The sequence below is a fragment of the Stegostoma tigrinum genome, chromosome 23 (assembly GCF_030684315.1).
Source record: "Stegostoma tigrinum isolate sSteTig4 chromosome 23, sSteTig4.hap1, whole genome shotgun sequence".
NCBI lineage: Eukaryota > Metazoa > Chordata > Chondrichthyes > Orectolobiformes > Stegostomatidae > Stegostoma > Stegostoma tigrinum.
This window is the reverse complement of record NC_081376.1, coordinates 1434948-1446372: the sequence shown is the minus strand read 5'-3', so window position 1 is coordinate 1446372 and position 11425 is coordinate 1434948. Positions and strand designations below refer to the sequence as shown.

Sequence of the window (11425 nt, the reverse complement as noted above, 5' to 3'; positions counted from 1 at the left end):
TCAAAAAAAGGGAAACATTTATTTTCTTTAGAGTCAAACTGAAACAATGCCCCTGGGCTGACTGAAAGTAGGTCAGGCCACATAAAAAGAGACAGACTGATCCAAGTGGTTGTTGCGAATGAAACGAGAGTGCATGGGCCCTAGCTCACCTAGATGAGGGAGTCAAAATAAGTAGCAAATAGATAGCTCTGTACTGTAAGAAGAATGAAAAATAACTCAGTTCACTGCGAAATGCAGCAAGCATTTCAGGTCAGCTTAACCATCGGGAAGGTACAGAATTTGGAAACGGGTTCACTATGATACTAGTGAACAGATCCACACTGGTCCTCCTTGAGGTTTGTAACAAAAAAAAGAAACTACCAGATTTGAAGATAATAAAATGTGAGGCTGGATGAACACAGCAGGCCAAGCAGCATCTCAGGAGCACAAATATTATCTTGGAAACTTTTGTGCTCCTGAGATGCTGCTTGGCCTGCTGTGTTCATCCAGCCTCACATTTTATTAACTTGGAAGCTTTTGTGCTCCTGAGATGCTGCTTGGCCTGCTGTGTTCATCCAGCCTCACATTTTATTATCTTGGAATTCTCCAGCATCTGCAGTTCCCATTATCTCTGATACTAAACTACCAGATTTGCTTGGAAGTACTGAAAAAAGCAGAACAAGTAACTAAGTCATCCTAAGGCAAGAGATAGTAAATGGAAGTTTTACCGCCAACGAGAATTAAAATTAGTGTTCGGAGAACAATGGTATGCATATAGATAGTCCATAAAGTAGATTGTAAAAAAAAAGAAATTGTAATATACAAACACAGCAGGATGTAGTAAGGAGCAAACCAATATGCATGAGTAGTTATAACTTATGTTAAACCTGCTTGCTTTGTTTAATCCAATTATATGCAATAAAGTTTTTAATCAATCATGTAGTTCCATTGGTTAAAATGCCTCATTTTGTTTATGTTAACAATCTCTAACCAGATTTTAACACACATTCAGTGCACTGGGAATTCATACCAAGATAAAACAAGCCGGACTCTCACCACGTGAGTTTTCAGTCTTTGAACCAATCCTGATAGTGATGAAGCAGTGGAGAATTTGTAAATTAGACTGAATTTAAAAGCAGAGAAAGCACATGCATGATGCGGCAAAGCAAACTGAGCTGTGAATACTCTTTATAGACAAGACATACTTTGATGGACAATGGAAAAAAAACAAGTCTAGTGCATACACTGTGCATACGTACGTGGAGAGCTCTGGAACATAAGTCAGAACGTCAGAAAGAGGAAATCAGAACTTTTGTTCACAGGATGTGGGTGCTGCATTTAATCACCTAGCCCCAGGTGCAGAGGGCAGTTGAGTCCACCACATTGCTGTGCATCTGAAGTCACGTGTAAGGACAGGAGATTTCCTTCTTTGGAAGGATATTAATGAACTGGATAAGTTTATAAAACAGTGATTACATTTACATCATTAGGCTAGCTTTTTGAGTTAATTATTCTACCATAACAGTGATGTTTTTACAGATCACTGGCATATGCAACAATTAAAGTTAATTCTTTTTCACTCACTTAAGTCACCAACCTGATCAATTCTGCATCATTCATCTGCAGATGGATAATCTTGACAGATAACATGCCTTCTGGATGTCTTTTCAAACAACATGAATATTCCCTTACATTCTCAATTTGTTGTTTTGAATTCAAAACAAACAGTCAGGTTCTGCATGACCGACAAATTCACATCAACTCTGATTTTGCTGATGAAACCAAGTCATTCCTGACTTCTAAAATTAAGCATATTCATTCTTGCTGAAAGCATTGTCTACACAGCAGTGCCTGCTGACAAGGTAGCCCGGTACTTCCCAGTCAGTTCCTTAGGTAAAGGCACCAGACCTGGACAAGGAACCTGCCCTTCAACCTCACAGATGCATTCCCGCAGACAGTACTTCTTGGGCCCAAAGTGCGCAGGGTGTGAATGCTCCTTTCGTGCTTGCTCTTCAGCTTCCAGCAACTCTCTGTGAAAACACATGATGGGACCAAAATCAGCACTTTATTTCCTAAAGGCAACACACATTAACATCAATGCAACATTAGCATTCATTTCAAGATGGTTAGAATACAACAGCAGAGCTGTACTGCTGAGACAGTATAAGGCTCTGGCCTGACCACATTTGGGATATTGCGAGCAGTATCTAAGGATGGATGCTGGATGGAGTCGAAGAGGTGGTTTACAAGAAAGATCCTGGGGAATGAAGAGTTTGTCAAATGCAGTTGCAGATTCTGGGTCTGCGCACAATGGAGTTTAGAAGGATGAGGGGGATCTCACTGAAACTTACAATATTGAGCGCTCTGGAGAGGGTGGACACGTAAAACATGTTTCACCTACTTGAAGGGACCAGGATCCTCGGACACAGCATCAGCGAAGGGACAATCTTTTAGAACTGAGAATGAGAAGGAATTTCTTTAGCCAGAGGGTGTTGAATCTAGAGAATACACTGCCACAGAAACCTGTGTAGGCCAGGTCAGAGTGTATTTAAAGGCAGAAACAGATTGCCTTTATTAATTGAGAAGCAATCAAGGGATACAGGGAGAAGGGAAGAGAATGGGGTTGAGAAATGTTTCAAGTATGCGTGAATAGCAGAATAGCTTTGTTGAGCTGAATGATCCAATTCTGCTTCTATATGCCGTTCCTTCACTGTCACAGGATCAAAATCTTGGAATTTCCTCCCAAATGGCTTTGTGGGTCAACCTATAGCATGTTAATTCCAGAAGTTCAAGGCGGCAGCTCGGGACAGGCAATAAATACTGGCCAGGCAGCGAAGCCCACATTGTATTAGGGAATTTAAAGAAAGCTCACTTACTTCAATCAAGAATTTTTAAAAACACCAAAAGTTGAAAAAATCTGCCTTTACACTTAACAAATTCTGTTGAAATTTGTGCCAAATGTTCTTGTTAATTTATTTGTGACCACCTTGTTTTGGTCCTGCAGCCTACTGGTCTCTACTCAAGCACAATTTCCCCACATCTGCTCCTTCAAACCTCTTTCCTGCTTTACACTCACTTTCGAATTCAATTCTCAGGAACAAAATTGCAGTTGTCTCGTTACTTACCGCAATTTGTGTACTTGTACCTCGATATCTCTTTGTTCCTCTATCCTATTAAAAATATATGCTGAAAACAAACCGTGGCTTAATAAAATATCAGATTTAGCAGAGGGGACTGGCACATAAGTAACTCCAGACCCAGGGAACTATTCCCTCAAGTGCAGTAACTGTAGGGGAGCAGAAAATTTGAGGGTGCGCGTTTATCAAGTAGAGGCAGGCGTACATGAATGAGACCACAAAATCCTCCATTCAATGCTGCCTGACTTGTTCAATTTCTTCAGGCTTTTTTTGTTCTTGAATTTCAATATTTGGTTTACCAGCTTTTTCAACCTAACGTACATCTTTGAATGTATGAGAGCCTCAATCCCTAAATCCCTGTTATGCCCCAGGTTGGTTCCACCCAACTGTAACTACAATTTATTATTCAACAGCACCTCATACTTGCCGACTTTGAATTGCATCACATCAGTCACACTACATTCCAATGAGACAAAGGTAGGAGTCCAAAACTAGTGGGTATAGGTTTGAGGAGCAAGTGGAAATATTTAAAGAGAACCTGAGGGGTGACTTTTTCTTTCTCCACAGTGAACGGTGGGTATATGGAACAAGCTGCCAGAAGTGATAGCAGCAGCTACAGTTACAGCATTTAAAGACATTTTGACAGGTACATGGACAGGAAAAAGTTAAGGGATATGGGCCAAATGCAGGCAAATGGGACTAGTTCAGTTCAGGAGACCTGGTCAGCATGGACAAGTTGGGCCGAAGGGCTTATTTCTGGGCTCTATGAAAAGACTGCTTTGTACTGAGGCTTCATCCATGACAGCCTTGCCAATAAATAAAACATGGGATCCTCTAAAAAATCACAAACAAGCAGAAAAGGATGGGACAGGGTTAAGCTTCCAGTGTAAAAACGACACAGCTTACCGGCTCTTTCCCAGGATGGTCTTCACATGTTCAACAATTTCTTTATGGTTCTTTCCTTCAACATCAACCAAAACCTGTTCACCATCATCTTGGGGAGAAATTGCAAAAACAATGATACAAAACTGAAACAGTACCACATTGTTACCCCACCGTAGTTCTATCTCATTCCATTCTCCTTTGGAAGACACAGTACCACACTTCCACCCCCACCTCCCGTTTGATCATCAGCACTCTCCCAAAATAGCAGCTCATCTGTCACTCTAAGCAGGTTGGCCAACTCATTTGCAAGAATTGCCTCAGTTTAACAAGCTTCAAAACGATGGCACAAGCAGACACATACCCAAATAAAACTTTAGAAAAGGTGATGGTGTCAGGTTCTTGAACATAACAATTTGAACCCAAGGATTCTGGTACTGGATCTGAGGTATGTTGAAGAAAACAAACTTTCTGAAAAGAAATAAATATAAACAAATCAGCATCACAAATTTAAAATGTCCCTGTACAACTGGTGTATTGCAGCAAGAGCATACAGGATATGATTTGCAACTTACAATTTTGAACCATTTTCATCATCATTTGGCTGTACAAATGACATGGAACACTGTTTGTAATATTAACCTGTTGCAACCATCATGGCCAAGCACAAGAGACTAACATTTGAACGATTTCTACATAAAAGTGCAACTTTGCAACGTGTAACTTTTAACTTTGTTCTTAAGATTGTGCCAAGGTATTTTTCCCCAAGACAGCATCTTGCATGACAACATTATACGCTTTTCAGTATACTCCTGAATTTTGATACTGAGTACACATAACTAAAGTCAAAATTCATGAAAAAAAATCAAAAGTCAATTTACAGGAACTTCCCACACATAACTACGTTTCAACTATATTCTACAAGCAAGTATATTAAATTTTACGAACCACATTACTTTGGGCGCACAGTTCAGTTGGGGGGGGGGGGGGGGGAGAAGAGAGCGGGGGAGGGGGTGGTGTGCAGCCCCAGAATAAGATTTCTTCCCCCCTTTAATACAGGAATAAAGAGTATTATTTTCTGTCCTGAGCCTGTCACCTCCTCATTCCTAGCGGTGGGCTACATACTCAATCCATACAGGCCAGAGTCTGGTCTCTGACGGACTGGAGAGGCCGGTCATCACTAGATACTGGAGTTGGGGCCACACAATCAGCTCAGCCACCATCTTACTGCGTGATACAGAGGGGATGAATGGCCTCCACCGCGCCGGGCCGGGCCGGGCCCGACCCGACCGCACTCACGAACCTTGCTCCGTCACTCCTCTCCCCGTGCGTGTTGTAATTCACCGTCAGGATCTTCACCGAATCCTTCAAAGACACTGATCCACTCCGCAGGAACTCAAGGGTCCGCCGCACTGGAAATCGACCCTTCATCCCCATGGCCTCCCGTGGACAGGCTCTCTGCGCCTGCGTAAAACGTCATCGCTGACGACCCGGACACGCTCCTGTAGCCACGCCCCTCGGGCGCCTGCGCCTACGCCTTCTCAGCAGTGGGATGCCGGGAAGCTGGTGATGTCCCAGTGCTGCTTCGTTATCAACCTCACTGTTCTCTAACTCTGTGCTTGACTTCACCCCTTCATTGAGCAACCTGCCGGGATGATTCCAACATGCAGCGAATTTTCAGCGACCACCTTTGCCCGAGGGTGAGCCGAGCGGGTATGAAGTTGGCAACTGAAATAAAACGTGAAATAAAATGTGTAGAGCTGGAAGAACAGAGCAGGCCAAGCGGCATCAGAGGAGCAGGAAAGCTGACGTTTTGGGTCTAGACCTTTCATCAGAAATAAAATGTATACTTGTCATTTTGGGCAGGAAGAATAGAAAAGCTGCTACCTAATTCATTGCAAAGAGCTGGCATAACTTGGTGCTACAAAGGGATCTGGGTGTCCTGGCATGTAAATCACAAAGTTAGTATTCAGGAGGTCAGCAGGACAAATCGTGGTTTATTGCAAGGGGACCGAAATGTAAAAGTAGGAAAGCTTTATTGCAGATAACAAGGTGGATGAGCACAGTAGGCCAAGCATTGTTTTAGGATTATTTCTGAAGCTTTATTGCAGTTGTACTTGTCCTTGAAGAGATCACAGTGTACACTTCTTATTGCCTTATTTGGAAAATGATCTTTATTCATGTGGGCATTGAGCAGTTCTTCTTGTTGGCTTTTATTGAATTACTGCAGTTTTTGTGCTGTAGCTTGACCCACAATGCTATTAGGGGGGGAATTCCAGGATTTTGACCAAGTGATAGCAAAGGAGTATTCCTAAGTTAGATGAGTGACTGGCTTGCAGAGGACCTTGTCGGTAGTGGAATTCCCATACAGCTGTTGCCCAAGTCCTTCTAAATGGAAATGTTGTAGGTTTGGAAAGTGCTGTCTCAAGATCTTTGGTGAATTTCTACAGTGCATCTTGTTCTTCGTATAGACTGCTGCTACTGAGCTTCAGTGGCAGAGAGACTAGAGGTTTGTGGTTGGGCTATTCAAATGGGCTGCTTTGCCCTGGATGTTGTTAATCTTCTTACATGCAGGTGGGGAGTATTACATCAGACTCCTGACTTGTGTCTTGTAGAACATAAAACACTACAGCACAGGAACGGGCCCTTCGGCCTATGGTGTTGTGTCAAACTTGACACCAAATGAAACTGATCCCATCTGCCTGCTCTTGCATATTCATGTGCATATCTAAAAGTCCCTTATTGTATCTGCCTCGAGCACCACCCCTGGCCGTGCATTCCCAACTCTTACCATTCTGTATGTTGCCCACGTCTCCTTTGAACATTCCCCCCTCACCTTAAATTCATGCCCCCTCATATTAGACATTTCAATTCTGGAAAAAAGATTCTGACCATCAACTCTATCTATGCATCTCATAACTTTATAGAATTCTATTAAGTCTCCCCTCAGCCTCCTCCACTCAAGAAGAAACAACCTGAGTTTTTCTAGCCTCTCCTTATAGCTCATACCCTCTAATCCAGACAGCATCCTGGTAAACCTCTTCTCTAACCTCTTCAAAATCTCCATATCTGTCCTGTAATGTGGTGACAAGAATTGAAAACAATACTCCGTGTGGCCAACCAGTCATAAAGCTGCAACATGACATCCTGACTCTTGTGCTCACTTCCCCGAACAACAAAGGTGAACATGCCATCTGCCTTGTTTACCACCGTATCTGCTTGTGTGGCCACTTTCAGGGTGCTATGGACTTGAACCCACTATATCCTTCGACAACCTTCTACGTTATACACAACTCCAATGATCTTTGTATTGTCTACAAACTTACTAACCCACCAATCCACATTTTTGTCTAAGTCATTTACGAATGCAGAGGTCCCAGAACACCAATATTAATGGACCTCCAGCCTGAAAAACACCCTTCCACCACTGTTCTCTGTCTTCTAGGGGCAAGGTCAGAAATCACACGACACCAGGTTATAGTCCAACAGGTTTATTTGAAAACACAAGCGTTTGGTGTCTCATTCCTTCTTCAGATGTTAGTGAGAGAGGTGATATCAGACACGGAACTTATAAGTTAAAGATCGAAGGTTCACACTACTGATGAGGATGTATTAAACAAACCTCATATGCTGTTAAATCTTTAATCAGTTAGAAGGTTTTTATTGATTAATATGTATATGTAAGTTCCTGAATTCTTTCCAAGTTACGGTCCTGAGAGAACTAAAGGTTTTATCAGTGTAAAGAAGAGATGGCATTCTGGGTCAGTCACATGTTAGGTGTGAGGCCTTGTTTAGAATCTGTTTGTGCTTTAGTTCGGAATCAGACTGTTTTATTTCTAAGCTAGGAATTTATAAAACGCTACATTGATTGACTTCCTATAAATTGTGTGCTTTTTGAACAAAATAAAACATGTCTGCAAATACACATTCACCCCGTAGATTCATTGTGTGTGTGTGTGTGTGTGTGTGTGTGTGTGTGTGTGTGTGTGTGTGTGTGTGTGTGTGTGTGTGTCTGTGAGAGAGAGAGATTTTGAATCCATGCAGCCAAGTCATCATGGATCCCACGCATCTTAATCTTCTGGATAAGCCTAACTTTTTGAAAGCCTTATTAAAATCCATGTCAACAACATCCACTCCTACACTCTTAGTGATCACTTCCACCTGCTGGTCTGCGTTCCTGCTTCCTGTAGTAATGTAGGCAGTCATGATGCCCACAACCAACTGTACAAGTATAAATGGGAAATTGCGCGCCAAAAATCACAGTACCTAAACACAACGGACCAGCAATGGACCACAACTGGAAGAGGCCATCACCATCAATCCTCAGGCAACTGACTGTGCGGAGTTTGCACATTCTCTCCGTGTCTGTGTGTTTTTCTCCGGATGCTCCAGTTTCTTCCCATGGCCCAAAGATGTGCAGGCTAGGTGGATCGGCCATGCTAAATTGCCCGTAGTGTTCAGGGGTGTGTGGGTTATCGGGGGATGGGTCTGGGTGGGATACTTCAAGAGGCGGTGTGGACTTGTTGGGCCGAAGGGCCTGTTTCCACACTGTAGGGAATCTAATTTAATCTAATCTAACCACAGGTCCAAAACTAAGAAGAGACACAAGCTACAGGAGAAACTTACCAAACTGATCCACCACAAAGACAAAGACAACAACATACCAGCCACATGGATAAGAAACCTATCCAGCAGACAACTCACAGAAACTGAGAAAGCTGCCCTAAAACACAGACTGAATTATAACCACAAAGATGCGAACAGAACAGTCTTCATGGCTGAGATAGTAGGAACTGCAGATGCTGGAGAATCTGAAGAAGGGTCTAGGCCCGAAACGTCAGCCTTCCTGCTCCCCTGATACTGCTTGGCCTGCTGGGTTCATCCAGCTCTACACCTTGTTATCTCAGACTTCATGGCTGCTCTGGAAAGCACAGACTCATGGACAAAACAAGCTATCCAATAAACTTTCATCCCCACACTAAGCCAAAGGAACAAATGGTACACCCTGAACCATCAGAGAGAAAAGCATAGATAAACTCAAGAAAGACAAGAACAAAGAGCGCATGACTGTCATTATGAATAATACAGACTATGTTGAGTAAGCAGAGGCATTGCTCGCAGATACAACAGGTGGTGATAAACCCAACACCGCAGCAGGAAATAGGATCACCCAGACACCGAAGAGACGCAAGGATGCAGGACAGACAACCAAGATGGACTACACAAGAATCAAACGAGAAGGCACAAACACCTCCCCACCCCCCCGCCGCCATTTCTATGGTGGCAAAGTGTAGAGCTGGATCAACACAGCAGGTCGAGCAGCATCTTAAGGAGCACAAAAGCTGACGTTTTGGGCCATGACCCTTGTGCTTCCTACAGTACACAAACCAGACATCCCCCTCAGACCCATTGTCCCTTACCAGGCACACCTTCACACAAACTTGCCAAGGACCTACAACAGAGATTGAAAAACCTAATCGACAGATCACCCCATTCCATCCACTCAACCCAAGAATTCTTCAATACCCTCAAGGACATAAAAATCAGCAACAACGAGATTATGGTATCCTTTGACATTACAGCTTTATTCACATTAATCAACATCCCAGTCACCAAAGAAACAGTGGCCACATTACTCGAGAAAGCAGGAACACAGACCAGCAGCTCCATCAGCAATGACAAACACTCAACTTACTAGATTTGTGCCTCATCACACATTTCGTCTTTAATGGTCATGTATACAAACAGATCAATGGCACACCCATAGGATTACCCATCCCAGGATTCATCGCAGAGGCAGCCATGCAAAGACTTGAACACACTACCCTCCCCCTCACTCAACCTAAACTGTTGATCTGGTATGTGGATGACACATTTGTCATTATTAAATGCATCAAACTAGAAGAGACCCAACATCTTCTTCACCCAGAGAGTTGTGAGCGCATGGAATAGTTTACCAGTGGAAGCGGAGTCATTAGTGACATTTAAGCGACTGCTGGACATGCACATGGACAGCAGTGAATTGAGGGGAATGTAGGTTAGGTTATTTTATTTTTGGATTAGGATTATTCCACGGCACAACATGGTGGGCCGAAGGGCCTGTACTGTGCTGTACTTTTCTATGTTCTATGTTCTCATCAACATCAACATCATCTCATCAACAATGTATTCACCAGAATTAAATTCATGAGAGAAGAAGAAAACAACCTCGGTATACAGGAAAGCAACCCGCACTGACCAAATCCTCAACTTCCATAGCAACAACCCCAACACCCGCAAACAAAGCTGTGATAGGACAGTATTTAAATGGGCCATCACGCAGGAAAGAGGAAGAGCATCTATACAAAATTTTTGCTATGAACAGATAACCCTGCAACTTCATCCACAGGTGCCTACTAAATAGACAACTACAAGAGGACACAATACGTCCTAACACACTGGCCACACCAATACATCAAGAACACATAAGAACTGACAATGTCAGCTTTTCTGCTCCTAAGATGCTGCTTGCCTGCTGTGTTTATCCAGCTCCACACTTTGTTATCTTGGATTCTCCAGCATCTGCAGTTCCCATTATCTCTGATACAATTTTAACCTCACTGTGAAGTTTCTTCCAGGGATGCCTAACCTGAAGATGTTACCCTTCTCCCTCCAGACAAACCTCAGGGGATCTCTCTCCCTCTGCAACTCTCTTGTAGCTTTTTTGATGAAGGGTCCAAGCCCGAAACGTCAGCTTTTGTGCTCCTAAGTTGCTGCTTGGCCTGCTGTGTTCATCCAGCTCCACACTTTGTTATCTTAGAACTGACAATGAGACTCCTATGCCACTAGGAATCATGGTAGCACATAAGCTCACAGCCACTCCATGACAAACACGCAAGGATTAAAGACCCCAATTCCCACAATGTATAGAACCAACATAGTTTACAACATACCATGCAATGACTGTCACAAACATTACATCTTAGAACTGACAACGAGACTCCTACGCCACTAGGAATCATGGTAGCACACAAGCTCACAGCTGCTCTATGACAAACACTCAAGGATTAAAGACCCCATTCCCACAACATATAGAACCAACATAGTTTACAAAATACCATGCAGCGACTGTCATAAGCATTACATCTGACAGGGAGGAAGGAAACTAGCCATTAGAACAAACGAACATTGGCTAGCAGCAAAACAACATGACAAATTTTCCTTAATATCAGTGCACTCGGACAATGAAGGCCATCCATTTAACTGGGACAATGTAACCATAGCAGCCCAAACCAAACATAGACACACAGAAATTCATGGAAGCATGGTTCTCAACCCATAATGCAGTCAATAAACATATAGAATTGGACCCTCTTTACAAACCCATACAGAACAAAACAAGAAATGACACTACTCACCATAATGGACCAGACAGTATAAATTCCAAG

The 11425-nt window shown here is 43.0% G+C and overlaps 1 protein-coding gene across 1 annotated transcript; it reads right to left on the bottom strand.

Moving 5' to 3' along the window:
* On the bottom strand, positions 1-5491 carry mrps25 (mitochondrial ribosomal protein S25). Its single transcript, XM_048552661.2, has 4 exons — positions 5302-5491; positions 4363-4469; positions 4023-4110; positions 1-2009 (listed from the first exon to the last, which is right to left on the bottom strand). Exons 1-4 carry the CDS (start codon positions 5433-5435, stop codon positions 1817-1819), a joined length of 522 nt encoding a protein of 173 aa, XP_048408618.1. The 5' UTR covers positions 5436-5491; the 3' UTR covers positions 1-1816.
* Between the last annotated feature and the right edge of the window lie 5934 nt (positions 5492-11425).